Source organism: Myxocyprinus asiaticus, chromosome 4 (genome assembly GCF_019703515.2).
Source record: "Myxocyprinus asiaticus isolate MX2 ecotype Aquarium Trade chromosome 4, UBuf_Myxa_2, whole genome shotgun sequence".
Lineage (NCBI taxonomy): Eukaryota > Metazoa > Chordata > Actinopteri > Cypriniformes > Catostomidae > Myxocyprinus > Myxocyprinus asiaticus.
In genome coordinates, this window is record NC_059347.1 from 28,632,043 (window position 1) to 28,649,910 (window position 17,868).

Sequence of the window (17,868 nt, forward strand, 5' to 3'; positions counted from 1 at the left end):
CTGGGGTCGCTCAGGTAATCACATTTAATAAAAAAAGCCAACCAAATGAAAGAGTGCTTAAAAAGAGAAAATTTTCAGGCACTCAGGATGTGAAAGACAGTGGCCTGGTTACATTTCCTGCGTTACCCACACATACATGTGCTCGCACACTGTTTTCCACACTGTTATGTTGCGTCTTCCTCTACAGTGAAGGAGAAAGAGTCATTTCTCACTTTCCTTGTCTGGTGTTTGGCTACGCAGCGCGCTCATGGCTCATATAACTAATGGCTCACGTCAGTGTGCTCCGACTGCTGGGTTACTGTAATGAATGATGAATGGATCAGATGCTGGGCTATTAGGAAAATTAATGGTTGCATTATAAAGTTTCATTTTGATTGCAAATAGACTTATGGTTGAGGGAATATAGGAAGACTGTATACAAGCAAGTGGTCTTTGAATCTGAATCCAGAGCATTTCATTACAGCCCACAGTCAAAACATCTGATTCGTGCAGACCAAGTGGTTGTCTTCATATTTTCACCCTACAGTCAGATTAATTATGTGTTGTTTACCTTCATGCCTTCCTTTTAATCCCACCTCTTTCCAGTTTTCACACCGCTTTTCTTTACATTTCTCCCGTAGTTCATAGCCAAATTTTTTGGTTTGTTTCCCTTTTTTGCGTTTCCACAGGATAACCCTTGAGATAATGACCCTGCAACCCAAATGTGAGGATGTAGAGACAGCGGAGGGGGTAGCTATTACTGTCACAGGTGTGGCACAGGTAAACCACCTTACCTCACCTAACCTTAGCTCTAAATGCCTCTTTCAGGTTTGCCAGGCTGGTTTCTGACCCAACAACCCTCTTCTGTACCACCTTTTTTTTTATTTTCTATCATTCCCTTCCCTCCTATCCTGGTCCTTGAATTTGACCCCCCCTCAGAATGTAACTGTGCCAATCTTAGTACTGTATGTCTCATCAGATGGAAGGTCACTGACTTGCTCTTGTTTTAATGTTCAGTCAATCAAGGACTGAAAGAGTTTTTGAAAACAATCTGTCTTAGAAAAACTAAACTCATTAAGGGCATTTTACATGACATGCAATGGGTGGCGAGCTTTGCTTGTGATCCATTCACAAGCAGCGTGGGGTAAGTTACTCAAAGTAATCCACTACAAGTTACTAATTACTTCTCTAATTACTAATTTCTTCTTTTTTAAGTTACTTTCTAAAAACACATCCACTCAACGATTTCAAACTAATGTCTATATTTCCTCTTCGTTCATTGTCATACGTACACTCTTCAGCTGTTGCAAAAACACAAACAGACATACAATACATATGAACATAATTCATGTTTTAAATGTATTCTACGTAAACATTTTATAAGAAATATGTGTAACCCCAGTAATGTACTTAAAAGTAATAGATTTTTTGTTACTTTGTAATCAGATTTCACCCAACACTGGCAGTTGTGCAATACAAAGCAGCAGGATTATTGCATATCATGTAAATCACCCTTAATACAGTTGAAGTCAGAAGTTTACATACAATTAGGTTGAAGTCATTCAAAACTCATTTTTTATCCACTCCACAGATTTCATATAAGCAAACTATAGTTTTGACAAATAGTTTAGGATATCTACTTTGTGCATGACAGGAGTAATTTTTCCAACAATTGTTTACAGACAGATTGTTTCACTTTTAATTGACTATATCACAGTTCCAGTGGGTCAGAAGTTTACATACACTAAGTTAACTGTGCCTTTAAGCAGCTTGGAAAATTCCAGAAAATGATGTCAAGACTTTAGGCAATTAGCCAATTAGCTTCTGATACGCAGCAAAATCACTGGTGTTAAATTAACACTCCTTGGTGTCTCCATGAGTCCACTCTACAGCAGTTAAAAACTAACACTGAACAGTGTGGAATCTACTCTGTGTTGTGAATCGGCCAAACGGTTAATGAGATCAAGTAGGTACACTCTCTGAATGATGACTGATCATTAGTGATGACACCTGCTGTTAACAAGCAGAGTCTACTGAAGGAAAGAGGAACAACAAGAACAGGGAAACGAGAACAATCCAGCAGACACCACAACAATTGAATCTGTCTAACTTAGATGTACATCAGCTGCAAATAAAATAATTTTTTTGACAACAGTCTCTTAATGTGCCATGTGAGGATGCTTAATAATGTGGGTTTTGTTTTTCATATGTGTTCAAAGGTTCTTTATTGAGAATTAATAGAGGTTAATTTGAAGTCACCATTACGGTGATTAGTGTTTACTTTGGTTAGACACTTGAACTTTAACAACACAATACTTTTCCAGCCAGAGCAGTATTGTTCAAGAGAACAGTTCTGATGCATTATGCAGAGAGTACTTTTTGATGAGGTCAAGTACCTTATAGAGACATCATTCAAAGTGCAAAGAATAATTGTCATAGCTTAATTTAAAATTTGTATTTATCAAGGAAATATAATTCGTAAATAACAGAGATGGGTAGATGCAATTATGTTTTAACAAATTGAGCACATGCTTCCTGTGAGGGATATAATTCTTTAGTCATCAATGATACTCATACATCAAGACTCAGCATACAAAACACAACAACAGTGACATAAACAAACTCATTTTCAGATTTCATGCATTGTGGGTGTGTACATAGTACAGAACTCAGCATTGGCACCCAGCATGCATTGCGGCATGAGCCTGAAAATGAGTTTGTTGATTATCACCATTGTTGCGTTTTGTATGTGAAATGTTGATGTCTGTGTGTCTTATTGTCAGCTCAAATGATTATATACTCTAAAGACAGTAACTGCTCATCTTGTCACAACAGTATCTCATTGACCCATCTTTATTACCAATATGCCGTCTGAATTTCAAAATTATATTTCCCAAATCATATTAGAATGTCAAATTATATTGTGTTTTAAGTCTTCGTAAGAGATACTTGAACTAAACCAAATATTTTTTTCTCCATTACAATGCATTATTGTTGTTTTCTTAAACAATATTGTACAGGCAGGAAAGAATTTGTCGTATGATAAAACAAAGTTCAAGTGCCTAATCAAAGTGAACGCTAATCACCATAATGGTGACTTCAAATGAAACAAAATGACATCAGCAACACTAAATAGAGACAAACCACTCTTAAAAATAACTTGTACACATTTGAAAAACAAAATAACCTTCATTTCTTAAACATCCTCACACAACATATTAAGAGACTGTTGTCCAGTAATCTATTTTATTTGTAGTTGATGTACATCTCAGTTAGATTCAATTGTTGTAGTGTTTGCTGGTTTGTTGTCTTGGTTTCCTGTTCTTGTTGTTCCTCTTTCCTTCAGTAGACTCTGCTTGTTAACAGCAGGTGTCATCACTAATGATCAGTCATCATTCAGAGAGTGTACCTACTTGATCTCATGAACTGTTTGGCCAATTCAACATTAACACAACATAGAGTAGTTTCAACACAACACGGAGCAGTTTCAACTCTGTTCAGTGTTAGTTTTTAACCCTCTTGTAGAGTGGACTCGTGGAGACACCAAGGAGTGTTAATTTAACACTCTGAATTGGAGGTGTACCTGTGGATGTATTTTAAGGCCTACCTTCAAACTCGGTACCTCTTTGCTTGACATCAAGGGAAAATTCAAAGAAAGCAGCAAAAGACCTCAGAAAAAATATTCTGGTTCATCCTTGGGAGAAATTTCCAAATGCCTGAAGGTATCACTTTTTCTGTACAAACAATACTATGCAAGTATAAACACAATTGGCCCACTCAGCCATCATACCGCTCAGGAAGGAGACAATCCCAGAACAACAGCAAAGGACCTTGTGAGCAGGAAACAGGTAGACAAGTATCTATATCCACAGCAAAAAAAAAAAAAAAAAGTCCTATATCAACATAACCTGAAAGGCTGCTTAGCAAGGAAGAAGCCACTGCTCCAAAACCACCATAAAAAGCCAGACTATAGTTTGCAAGTGCACGTGGGGACAAAGATCTTACTTTCTGGAGAAATGTCCTCTGGTCTAATGAAACAAATTGAACTGTTTGGGTATAATGACCATCGATATGTTTGGAGGAAAAAGGGTGAGGCTTGCAAGCCGAAGAACACCATCCCAACCGTGAAGCATGGGGGTAGTAGCATCATGTTTTGGGGGTGTTTTGCTGCAGGAGGGACTGGTGCACTTAACAAAATAGATGGCCTAAGAGGGAATGTTTACTACAATTAAATGTCAGGAATTGTGAAAAACTGCATTTAAATGTATTTGGCTAAGGTGTATGTAAACATTTGACTTCAACTGTATCTGTTAAAGAAAACTAGTAAGCAATTTACAGAGAAGAATATAATGATGTTATGATGTTCTGTGTCCTTTATCTATGTAGTGTAGTGATTATAGATATTTTGTCATCGTTTCCTTTTTAAAGCTTCTAAAAGCTTTTCACAAACGGATAAAAGGAATCTGAATGTATTCGTATGTTGATGTTTTTTTTCCCCCTCTGTTTACTTTCCCCTTGACATTTTTTTTGCATATTTGGATCTACTGTCAGTATGCCAAAATGTGCAATGTTTATCTAAAGTTACATGTTTACCCTCATGAACATTACTGTGTTCTTTTGAAAAGCCATCTTCAAACAGGAAAAGGAAACTCACTCATTTACAACAAACCCAACTGTTACAACTGAACTTGTGGTCATCATACCTGTACTTATAGGATCCTTAATTCAGAAGACTTTATCTCAAAGCCGGTTCTATTGCTTTCTGTGATTTCTTAGTCTGGAGTTTCTGTTAACAGTGAGAGTGTTGAAACACAAAGGCAGTCCTACCATTACAAGCCAGTTGGCTCTCATAGCCACATGTGATTGGATGAGGAATCTAAACAAGGCATTCCACAATTCACTCTCCATAGAGACTTCAATTTTAGGTCTCTCCATAGAGAGCCTCTATGATTACTTAGTATCAAAATAGAAAATATTGTTCTGTGAATTGAAAAATAATGATTCTGTTATATGCTGCTTCAGCTCTCCAAGTTACACCCCCTCCAATATTAGAGCACTTCTGAGAAGTCTGTCTCTTGTGTTTTGTAAATGGAGTTCTTGCAGCTGTTGAGCTAATGGACCCACATATCTGTTGACAACCCATTCATTCTCCTGCAGTGACCTCCTCCTTGTGCCTGTTTTCAAAAAATAAATCAGTCTCCATGAGTTTTAACTAGCAGACACAGATATAGATCCATATAATGCCTGGACTATGGTTTCTTAATTTGTCCCAAGTTGAAGATAACTTTGTTTCCTTACAAGAACCTTAAAACACTCAGGCTTTCAAACTTGTCCTACTTTCATTCTCACTGTTTTGCATCTCCCCCTTTGTGTTTATGCTGTGGTTTCCCATGAGCGCATTATGAGTTAGAGGTCCTTTTTGCTCTAGTTTGGGTTTGGGAGGGGATATTGTGGTCATGAATGCTTGTCCCAATGCTCCCCCTGTTGACTGTGGATGGTAGAACACTCCATAATTTATTCACATTTTTAATATCTGATTCTGAAATAACTCCACTTACTAAATAATGGCCTTTTTGTCCTTTTTTTTTTTTTTGTCCTTTTTCACTGTTCTATTAGTTGTCTGACTCTAATAATTTAATGTCAAGATAGATATGTTGAGAGATGGTTCCTGACAGCATTTGAGTGAAACATTTATCTAGCTCCTAGAACATCAGAGATACTGGACCAGTATGTATGCAAAATGGAGTCATTTGAGATTCAGTTTGTGTCTGTCTGATGTTTCCCCCACTCCCCACCACCCTCAACTACTGCAGAAAATACTGCCCTGTATTCAGGGTTGGGAGGGTTACTTTTGAAATGTATTCCACTACAGATTACAGATTACATGCTGTAAAATGTAATTTGTAACATATTTCGTTAGATTACTCAAGGTCAGTAACGTATTCTAAATACTTTGGATTACTTCTTCAGCACTGGTAGATTTTTTCACTTGTTTTGACTATTAAAAACTCTGCCAGTACAGTAAGACAAAATACACAAGTTAAAATGCATTCTCTGAAAAACCTAAATATCTTATGCAGTGTTGTTTCTATAAACAAGATAAATCAAATTGATCTTGTTTTAAGGATTTTTAGATATTTTTACAGGAAAACATAAAGTGTTTCACTGCTGTTCAAATGCACTTTGGATCGCATCATTTATATGTATAAATGTTTTCCATCTGAAAGGACTAAATATTAAATGAAACAAATGACAATAAAATGCAAAGTAATCTCTTCAGTAATCAAAATACTTTTTGAATGTAACTGTATTCTAATTACCAATGATTTAAATTGTAACTGTAGTGGAATACAGTTACTTATACTTTGTATTTTAAATACGTAAACCCGTTACATGTATTCTGTTACTCCCCAGCACTGCCTGCATTGCACTGCTTGTGGTATACCCCCTCTTTAATTGTTTAATGACTGCATGACTATGGGGAGAATGCACAGACACCCTGTCAGTGTTTGTTGAAGTTGACCTTTGATACTGCGCTGAAATCAGCTTTCTTCATAAGCAAGTACTGCTTCAAGAAGCTAGCATTAAAAAACAAACAAAAAAAAAAACATTTAACTTCAAACTATTTTCAGCTTTGAAAAAAATCTGATTTTGATGTGTGAAGGGGAAGCTGATTTTAGTTCAGTGCAGAGGGGTGGCTTCTTCTGCCCGAAACCTTAGACCCACAAAAACACCCCTCTTATTTTCAAAGAATGAGTATTCTCCTTTTCTTTTCATATCTATGGAGAGAGATTACATTTTTTAAGACTTAGGGATTTATGAGTGAAGGGGTGACAAATCCAGGCCTTCTGGGCTGTGTGAGGTTTTATGTATGTGTCTTGCGAAGTTTTAAGCAATTTTAATAATTGGATATCCCTGGCATTTTTGGATGCAGATATAACATGTATGCCTTTTTTTTTAAGCTACTGAGAACTCAAATGTTCTCATCCCTAATTTATTTTTATTTATTTATTTATTTTTTTTAATCCCTGCAGGTTTGGTTTTACTTTTGTATACACTGATCATCTGTTCCATTGCTTCAAACTAGGGCTGGGCAATATAACGAAACAATTATACTTCGATATTTGCTCTGAATTGTTTTAAACTGAAGACATGTTTTCCAGACTGTTTCTTACAAAACGTTTATATGCCGCTGTATAACAATACATTACAGTAAATACCACATTATGTTTTTACTAAATGCAGTGAAGATGGTTTATTGCACCTGACCATTTAAACAGATTCAAGGAATTGAATTTAACTTCCTTACTCAAATGCCATTTTTGCTACTGAAGTTTAGCAAAACATGGAATGATCATGAAACCAGTCTAATGACACGGTCATAGAAAATTTAATGGCCACAAAAAAGTGCATTAAATAATAATGATCAGTGGCGTAACTTGGATCTCACAGGCCCCAGTGCAAAGCACGTGTTCAGTGCAAAGCATTTAACGTTCCCTTTCGGGTGGCCATTGCCGGGTCCCCCATTCACCCCAGGCCCCAGTGCAGCTGCACATCTTGCACTGCTTGTAGTAATGCCACTGATCATGATATTGCTTATTTTTAAATCACCAGCAAAATTATTTTGGATATACAGTAATATATACAATATACTCAATATATCACCCAATCCTACCTCACACTGCTTGAATGTTACACTTTGGGACTCCTTCAGCCATTTATCTGTGTTTTAAAAAGCACTCAAATTCATTTAACTGGCTTTTTTATTTACTTATTTTAATTTAAGCGTTTTCATGCACATTCAGAGTGGTATGAATAATGATTGGAGCTTATCCCTGTACCAATCAAACATCACATATCCAATCACAGGCTCAGTTATACATAAAACATCCTGCATATTTGGTTGTGCTTAATGTCTGTCCCCACATTCCTCCAGAGTTATATGTGTTGTCCTTATACAGAATAGATGTACAGTACTTGCCATATAAACAACAGCCTAAATGAGAGCGAGAGATAAGAATGAGATTCCATAAAACAGCTGTTTGCTTTGTTAAACATGGAGGAAGTAGCCTATTGTGTCAAAGTGCAAGTAGCGATCAAGTGCTGTGTACAGTGAGAAAATAGGATCTGTCTCAAATATTGTTACCATTATAAACACAAATGTGTATAACACATAAAAAGATATACAACAGTTGATGAGTTCAAGCCATCTCTAGGTGACAGTGTAATGATGTGTTTTAGTGGATGTCTGTGTTGGAACATGACTGTATGTGTGTTCTTTCAGGTGAAGGTCATGAATGACAAAGAGTTGCTGGGTTATGCTTGTGAGCAATTCCTGGGCAAGACCGTGGTAGAGATTAAAAGTGTCATTCTACAAACCCTGGAAGGTCATCTACGCTCTATTCTGGGTGAGTGACGCTGGGCACTTGAGTCTCTATCCGTTAACTCTAAGTTTTTTGTAGTCCAGTAGAGTTCATACAGTGTGCACAGCCAGCCAACACTTCAACTTAAGTCTTCTTTTGGTAAAACGTTTCTATATGCTGCAGGTTTGTTTTATAAATCCTGTTGCAAGAAAATTAACTTATTCTTGACTCTTGAATTTTCTAGAAAAAGTGAGCAAACTAACCCACATTTTCACAGGAAAAAGCAACAACAAGGGCTACCTTATATCTAAACAAAAAAACAATGTTGCAATATTCAGAGAAAATATTTATCTTTGTAAATATAGAGGTATGTGTTGTTCTTACGTCTCCAAGGCAAGTCTAATGTCAATTTTGTGACCTGAGTGTGACTGAATCCGAGTCTCAGACTCAAGTTTCCATCTCTGAGGTATTATGAAATATTGGGCCATTCATAGTGCACTTTGTATTTCACATATTCACTTACCTCAGACTTCTGTTCATAGGGACTCTGACGGTGGAGCAGATATACCAGGATAGAGATCAGTTTGCCAAACTTGTGAGAGAGGTGGCGGCACCTGATGTGGGCAGGATGGGTATTGAGATCCTCAGCTTTACTATTAAGGTATGACAACATCAATCAGTCTGGAGAGAGGATCATAATATTGCTTACAACTGATGCAAGGAATCGGAAGCCCAGTTCAGTTGTCAGGTGATGACAATTGTTGATGGAGGATAATCTTTTCTTGTGTTATTTGTGCATTTGTCTCTTCCTACAGGATGTCTATGATAAGGTGGAATATCTGAGCTCTTTGGGTAAATCTCAGACTGCTGCTGTTCAGAGAGATGCTGACATCGGAGTGGCCGAGGCAGAGAGAGACGCTGGGATCAGGGTGAGTTGTTGAACCAGAAGAAATAATAGTTTGTTTCTGTGTTAGAGGTAGAGAAAGAGTGACTCATGACAACATTCCCCAATGGTCTGAACTGTAGCGTGCCATGTTGCCCGCCAGTCAGTTTCAACTTTGCCCTTTTTGCCACTGAACTTCGAAATGCAACAATTCACACAGCATATGCAATGTCTGACTTTGCAATGACAGGTCCATTTTCTTGACATTTTCTTCACATAATTTTGCCTCACTTATTATATCTTTAAGAATTCAAAGCAACAAGAAATGTTTAAAAATGGTTAAACCTTATGAAGAGATCTTGAATGCCTTGTTTTTTTCCATTTATATTTAAAGTATTGTTTTGTTTATATATAATACTCTCTCATCCTTTGTTTGTTGTCAGCTGATGTTTGTTTTGTGTGCTTTCCATGTGACTTGTAATTGTCGACATGTATATATTGTGTACATTTAATAAAAAAAATTTAAAAGGTCAAAATTTTCCCAGAGGAAGGACAATACTGGTTGTTGTCCAGCGAGAAATTATACTGGAACCTGTCGTCATGGTGCCTCAGTTAAATTCACAAATAGCCCTTTTCCACCGAAATGCCAGTGGTTCTCATGCGGAGCCTGTGCTCCGCTGGTTCACGGCCAGGGCAATCTGGAGCCTTTCGTAAACTGGCCCTAATTTTCCACTGACTTGAGAGCCAAACAATGACGTAACAGCCTACATGATAGTTTCACGTGACTACCTTACCTGCTCACAAACAAACATGGCGCATCACAGTGTTTGTATACAGTTTTTAGTCTTGTTTTTGAGGACATATTTAAACATACAGAGAAATGCAATCCAACGTTATTACATTGCTCAACAAGATTGTCAGAGACGACATCTGCGTTAAAGACATGTAATTACATTATTTTGTATGAACTGTGGCTTAACTTGCTAAGCTCTGTAAACTGTAACATTGGAATCGTTATTACTGTAACATTGGTGTAGCAGATGGTTATATTTGGATTTTGCCTTTTCAAATAATACAAACGTATTCGGTTCCTGCGTGGAGACCAGCAAGCTTTTGGGGCCGGTGTCGAACCAGGTTTTCGGCCCCTGAACGGCCTTTACTGCAGTGGAAATACGTGGAATAGTTAGAGAATTCACACCTTCCCAGGAACCTGCCGCCAAACCATGTCAGTGGAAAAGGGCTAGTGTCCCGACCTAGTAAATGTTTGAAACCATATTCGACAGCTACTTTTTTCTTTCTGGGTTGTATCATCTACAGAAATGTTTCTGTTTACTGTTTCCTGCTTATTTACTGCATGGCAAATAGCATCAGAGTGAAGTGCAATGTGTTGAAGTTCTGATGCAAATCATGTAAAAGAGCCTTAAGAGTGTGTGTTCTCCGTTTTGTTTTCTCACATCATTTGGTTCCATGCTACAGGAAGCAGACTGCAAGAAAGAGATGATGGATGTGAAGTTCCAAGCTGATACAAGAATGGCCGACTCAAAGCGAGAGCTGGAGATGCAGAAAGCTGCTTTCAGTCAAGAAGTGAACACTAAGGTAGAGCTGAGTTGCTCCTCGGGTTACTTTAATCTTTCTTTATGCCTTAAGCACTGCAGTTGTTGCACTGGTCATTCACAGATGTGATGTGACTTTATGAACATGCATGGAATTATTTCTTTCTTTCTCAGAAAGCTGAGGCGCAGTTGGCCTATGAGCTTCAGGCAGCCAAAGAGCAGCAGAAGATCCGACTGGAGGAGATTGAGATTGAGGTGGTTCAGAGGAAGAAGCAGATCTCCATTGAGGAAAAGGAGATTGTCAGGACAGATAAAGAGCTGATCGCCACAGTGAAGAGACCAGCTGAGGCTGAAGCCTACAAGATGCAGCAGCTCGCAGAGGCAAACAAGTGAGTGACATGAAAGAGACGGAATTAGTGAACAAAGGGAGAGAATGGGAGGAGGGAAGAGAGACTGTCAAACTTTAATAAGGCAAGTTGATTCACTCAAGGTGGCCATCTTGGTCACACCTCAATGCTGTATTCTATGTATGCAATATGTACAGTATGTAAGTACAGCTCTTATCTACTTGAATGGGTAAAGACCTAAATCTGAAACTGTTTCAAATCAGCATAAGATCTGGTATGATTCCTTTAGGTTCTTTAGGTCAAATTCTGCAAGAAAAGCCTACTTTTTAGACTTCCCAGGTACTGTCAAACTTGTGCATGTGCATTCTAGAGTGAACAAACACATTTAAAAAGGCACTTGGCTTTTTTAACAGAAAGGCAGGACTTCCATTCCTACAGCTGACACATTGAGCATCACAATCTCTTCCATTAATTTTTCTACACGTAGTCCATCTCCTCCCCCTCTGCTGTTGAAGATGGGAACAAGAGTGAATCCCTCTAACTTCAGGATAGAATGGACACATACACTAACCATGGTGTCATACTTTACATAAGTCTGAAATTAAATTCCAGTGATAAGAAAATGTCTATATTCAGAGAATACGATCCAGAAACAGCTCTCCCTCCATCCACATTATTCCTTGATCTTTCTGTCTTCTGTTCCTCTCTGTAAGGATGAAAAAGGTGTTGACAGCACAGGCTGAAGCGGAGAAGATCAAGCGCATTGGAGAAGCAGAGGCTGGTTCCATTGAAGCTGTGGGTAAAGCTGAAGCAGAGAAGATGAGGCTCAAAGCTGAAGCCTATCAGCAGTATGGGGAGGCTGCAAAGATTGCTCTCGTCCTGGAGGCTCTACCACAGGTGTGTGGTAGTCTGGAAAATTGTTTATTTTTCTTTCTTGCTTTTTTGTCCCTTTCTCCACATTACTCTCTCTTTAATTCCTGAGTGGTAGTTTATGTGACAAGAACCATCCAAATCTACCAAATAGTTATGGATCTTAGTGATTTTTGCCATATTAAAAATCTTTTGGCAAATCAAAACTAGACAATTCAGCTGACGCACCCTAAAAAAAATTCTGTTGACAAATTTTCTGTCATTATTTAATCACCATAATATTGTACCAAACCTGTATGATTTTCTTTTTTACATGAAACACAAATGGAGCTGTTAGGCAGAATGTTAAGGCCCCTGCACACTTTCTAGGAAATCAAACAACGAACGGGTATGATGGCATTGAGAACAAAGTCTGGCCAAAAAGATGTTTTTTGAGTTTGTTTCGGTGGTTCGTAACAACACACCAGGTCTTTTCACACGAAACGCGAACCTTCACTGTGATTTCTCGCCACGATAAACATTTTGTACAGAAACAATGGATTCCTAACGAGCCCTAGAAAGAACACCTGGAACGAAAATTTGTGCCGAATCACACGGTGGCAAAGCAAAGCTTCTTTTTTTTTTTACGGTGAGTGTCGATTTTCTTTTTCTTCCCCCAGCGACTAAACGCTCCGACCAATAAAATTTGAGCTGTGAATCGCAGTTCCCAAAACCAGCGGAACAGGTGGTGCTAAAGCACAGAAAGCTGTTTTGACCACTGACATTAAACACTAAAGGAACTCCAGAGGAAATCCTGAACCAGCAGTGAGGACGAGTGTTTCATTTGCATCAAACACCTTAAAAGTGGAAACAGTTTTTTTCTCCTGTGGGTTCTCTTAACATGTAAATGATATTGCTGCATCACTGCCTTGCATCCCCTTTAAAAAAAGAAAAAAAAAATCAGTTTTCTTTTTTTGATCTGCTTGTGAAGTACTACTTCTGCTCATCTGTCATAGGCTGAGGGAAGAACAGCTGAAAGGTGCGTTGAGCCACTTACCATACCGGTGTAAAATTGCTTGCCGTTTATCGTCACCCTGAATGTCCTAACAGCGGTCATTCACATCGTTTCTATGTTCAAGGGCCATTCATCAGAGATTTGCCTCGTAATCACATCGCCTTTGGTGTGAAAAGGCCTTTAGGCTGCTAAACACCTTACTGCCATTGGTCCACTTCATCGGCCGTTGTGACCTGTAGCTCCACCTACTTTTAGGCCACTACTTATTCCTGATCAGTCAGTTAAGTTCAGTCAAAATGAACACACAAGCGCGTAGAGTTATTAGGGACCTGGTGCAAATTTACCTAAATCTTTAAGATCGTTTGCGTAAAGACTTTTCCAAGAACATGTCATGCCCAAAGAAAGAAATGCCTATCATCATTCTTTTGTCTGTATTCTACCCATTAACACTCTTTTATACACCCATCTCAGCAGTAGTATCAGTTTCAACCTAAAATAATAATGATAGTGTAATCGACATATATTATGGTTGCGTATAGCAAGTTTGCATTAGTGCCCTGATTGCAAAAGGTAAACATTACAAATTACACATTATCTTGTGCATCTATATTACTTATAATTATCGAGTAGTTAATACAGCTTCTTTTATTGATCTTGAATTCTATGCATAGAATAAGGTATGAAGTCATTGATAATCCATTTTGTTGTTATAGAAGTTGATGTTTTACATGTAGTCTTGAGCATCCTCATATACTCCTCCAAGTTTCAATGTCTGAATGTTTGCAGACAGTATCTTGTTGCTCAGCTGTTTTGAACTTTTTGGCTCTGAGCGAAGAATGAAGAAGCACTTAGTCATGAGTGTGCCTTTAGTGAATGACAACCTCATTCACTTTTATTGTATGGGGACAAATCAGCATCAACATTCTCCTAAATTTCTCATGTGTTCACGGGAAGAAAGGAAGTCATACAGGCTTGAAACAACATGAGGGTGAGGAAACAATGACATAATTTTCATTTTTGGGTAAACTATCCCTTTTAAGACAATGCAAGGCAACCACTAATGAACGGCCTGTGTGTCTGTCCCTCCCAGCTCATTTTCATTATGTCAAATTAAATATGGTGTCTACCAGGAATAAGGTCTATTATATATATTTTTTTAAGAATGACTCTGAAGAATAAAGCTGAAAAATTTCTCATTTTGTTTACTACTCAATGCCTGAATTTGCATCTTCACAGATTGCTGGGAAGGTGGCGGCACCCTTGGCCCGCACCAATGAGATCGTGATCCTGAGTGGAGATGGTGGCCGTATAACTGGGGAAGTGAATCGACTGCTGGCTGAACTACCTGTTTCTGTAAACGCCCTCACGGGAGTGGATCTGTCCAAGGTGAGTGAGGCATAATAGAGAAAATTCTGAGGGCATTAAATATTGGGATTTCGTATTGGACCCATGGAATGATCTCCTGCACATAGACTGAAAAGATATTACCAGCACAATTAACAATTTATATATTAAATAGATTTGAGTTCCGGTGGCACAAACACCTGTTTTTATTTGTCCCACTAAGTATTCCTCTTTATATTCAGTCATTTGATTTTCATTGAATGGTTTTTTAATTTAAAAAATATGTAACAAAGATATTGGGGTTTTCACCATTTTTGATGATGAAGATGAAATGTACATGACACAAGCCAGAACTGACATTCGTCTCCCACTGAGAGCAACTGCTCTACATGTCTGAAGCTTGTGCGTTAACTGCAAGGCCACGGATCCAACAGAGAGCAACAACTTCGTGCATATTAGACGACTTCTGGGATAGAATAGGATGTGTATGAATAAACAACAACATGGCTAGAATGTAAAACATATTTAATTTTGTCAGATTTAACTTGTAAAAAAAAAATTGTTGTTTCTCTGCAGATACCTTTGCTTCAGAAAATGACCAACCCTCAGGCATGAGCACGCCCCTTCCACTCGGCTGCCTTTCCGACACTTCAGCTACATGCAGTCCTACGTTGATTGCCTTGAAAGGAAACACTTGAATGCAGTTTTCTTTCTACAGAAATTAATTTTCTAGACCCCTGGTGCCTTACCTCTGCAGGACCAGATTGTCTGCATGTGCCCTTTTTAGTGTTTTTCGATCATGTTTGTCTTTTTATTTGTCATTTTTGTTTAAACAAAGTACCTCATCATTAATATTCTATAAATCAGAGAGCTGTTTCATAAAATTCAGAAATGAGCAGCCGCAGATCTTTTATATCCTGACCTTGCAGATTAGAAAATATTCCTATTTGTGGTGGGTGGGTGACTGAGGTTGTCACCACAGGTTACATTTATGCAATGAATGAAGATATATAGAAGTATAGAAGAGCCATTAGATTTGGTAGAACATATTTAGTGATTTGACAGCAGTACACATGGTGTCGGGGTCTGTAGTGAGGAGGACTGACGTTTTTATTGTATCTTTAACCAGACATTTAGACGTACATTTATTTAGAAATGTGTCTTTGTACAATTCAGACATGATGAGCTCAGACCTGTAGCTTTCTGCTTTGATTGTGGACAATCAGTCTGCTTCAAAAGGGTTGTAGGGTCTGCTCCATGTGATACATTAACATTTTTGTATGTATAGGTTTTTTTTTAATGTTTTACCTATTCTTCGATATTAATAGCCAAGTGCATTCTTCTCAGTATGCCAATCAAAGGCTAAAACTTGGTAAATCAGCATGATTTAGGAACACATTTTATTTTATCACGAAAAAACAGACATGTTACCTCACCTAATGTTTAAGCAGATGTTGAAAGCTTTAGTCCTCCTTCATTCACTGCATTTATGTTGTTTTATACGCTGTGATTGCAGACAGACTAATATTATAGAACCCTCTGTTTTCTACTGTTTAACTGCCAGCCATCTAGAGGTTTTCTTGGAGATGTTCAGTAAACACACTGTACAATAGAGTTGAAAGTCTATCACCTACACTGCTTTTTGTTTGTTTTTCCAGACAAAGTTAGTATTTTTCTTTCAGTTTTGTTAAAACAAGCCAACTAGTAGATAGAAACTTTTCTTTTTATCAATATGTTTGTTAAAATGTCATATGCCTGTTAAGGTGCATTCATTGTTCTTGAAGTGTGTTGAAACTAATTATCAAAGTCCAGGTAATGTGAGAGTTCTGTCAGGTATTTTATCTTGTACACTGCCATTCAAAAGTTTGGGGTCACTTGACCAAAATGTTTCTCATGATCTTAAAAATCTTTTGATCTGAAGGCGTATGCTTAAATGAAATTAGTTTTGTAGACAAAAATATAATTGTGCCACCATATTAATTTGTTTCGTTACAAAACTAAACTTGTATTTAAAAAAAAAAAAAAAAAAATTTTAAATTGATGACTTGGACCAAATAATAAAAGCAGCCAATAAGTGCCCAACATAGATGGGAACTCCTTCAATACTGTTTAAAAAGCATCCCAGGGTGATACCTCAAGAAGTTGGTTGAGAAAATGTCAAGAGTACATGTCTGCAAATTCTAGGCAAAGGGCGACTACTTTGAAGATGCTAAAATATAACACAGTTTTTATTTATTTTGGATTTTTATAGTCACAACATAATTCCCATAGTTCCATTTCTGTTCTTCCATAGTTTTAATGACTTTACTATTATTCTAAAATGTGAAAAATAATAAAGAATGAGTAAGTGACCCAAAACTTTTGACTTGTAGTGTATGTGTGAATTTTAAAATTTCGATTGTTAAATTTTTTTTCTGCCATGTGTGTTTTGTTTTAGTTTTTAGTTTTTTTTATTATTATTATTATTTTTTAGGTTTTTTTTTCTGCCATTAAAAAACAAAAAAAAACTAAGTTTGCAAAACTTTTGAACATCAGTCGATCAAACTATATCAGCTTTGATTTCATTGTTTGCTGCTGAATTATAAATGACTGGGTCTGTTGCTCATTGGTCATCAGATAATGCCAGATGTAATGGAAAATATATTGTGGTCTTTCTCATTATCATTTGACATTGCAATTTGTGTTTCAAAGTGTTTGTGAAATGGTATTTACCATCTTGGTAAACACAAACCACAATGATATCATATGGAAAGAATCTGAATACAAATATTCTAAGCATGTTTTGTTTTTTGTGAACAACAGTTGGTTCTGAAATTTTTTTTTCTCATACAAGTGTTTTGGTTGGTTTTGACATTGTTTTAACTGCATAAAAGGGAACTGTTGGTTGAAAATGTAGCCATTGTTTAGAAGATGCTGCACACATTTAAAACTAACTTTTCAAAGGCTGTTTCTTCATGCTTAATCTAAACTAATGACCTCAGCTGTTTTTTTTTTTGTTTTTTGTTTTTCTGAGCTGAGTGTGTTTGTTCTACAGTTTGTATCGTTGTTTCCACCACTAACAATCAGATATTGGGAATGTGTCATGTAGCAGTGAATATTATTAATGCATTCTAATTCCTCCATCTTTGCTATAATAAATATACATAAGATATATGTATCTATTTAGAAATCTGTTTCATATCACATTCAATAAATGTGTTTTGATTTATGTGACTTGTTTTATTTTAATGTTCACTAACATTAAATTTACATACAGAAATTTAGAGAGGAGAATAGAAAAGACAAATACGTACCTAATGTGTTAAAACAATTTGAGAAATGCGGTCACTGAGCGTTTACATGCACACCATACACTGTGATATCACATGTAAACATGTTTCCTTCTATGGTCAGATTTTTTTTAAATATGCATATTTTTGGTAATCATCACCATGATGATGTTACTGAAAATGCACTAATTGTGGATTACACTGTGGTGCAGTGGATTAGTACACAGACACAGAAGTATCAGTACGGTCTCTGGGCTGTGTACAAG

The 17,868-nt window shown here is 37.2% G+C and overlaps 1 protein-coding gene across 1 annotated transcript in view; it reads left to right on the forward strand.

Annotated features, from left to right (window-relative positions):
* Positions 1-17,541, forward strand: part of LOC127436544 (flotillin-2a) — a 37,959-nt gene extending 20,418 nt beyond the window's left edge. Inside the window, exons 3-11 of the mRNA XM_051690813.1 lie at positions 669-759; positions 8,264-8,387; positions 8,885-9,003; positions 9,158-9,271; positions 10,702-10,821; positions 10,953-11,167; positions 11,839-12,022; positions 14,226-14,375; positions 14,910-17,541. Coding sequence (XP_051546773.1) covers positions 669-759; positions 8,264-8,387; positions 8,885-9,003; positions 9,158-9,271; positions 10,702-10,821; positions 10,953-11,167; positions 11,839-12,022; positions 14,226-14,375; positions 14,910-14,948 — 1,156 coding nt within the window. The 3' untranslated portion in view covers positions 14,949-17,541. The remainder of the gene's footprint in view (positions 1-668; positions 760-8,263; positions 8,388-8,884; positions 9,004-9,157; positions 9,272-10,701; positions 10,822-10,952; positions 11,168-11,838; positions 12,023-14,225; positions 14,376-14,909) is intronic.
* Positions 17,542-17,868: the final 327 nt, after the last annotated feature.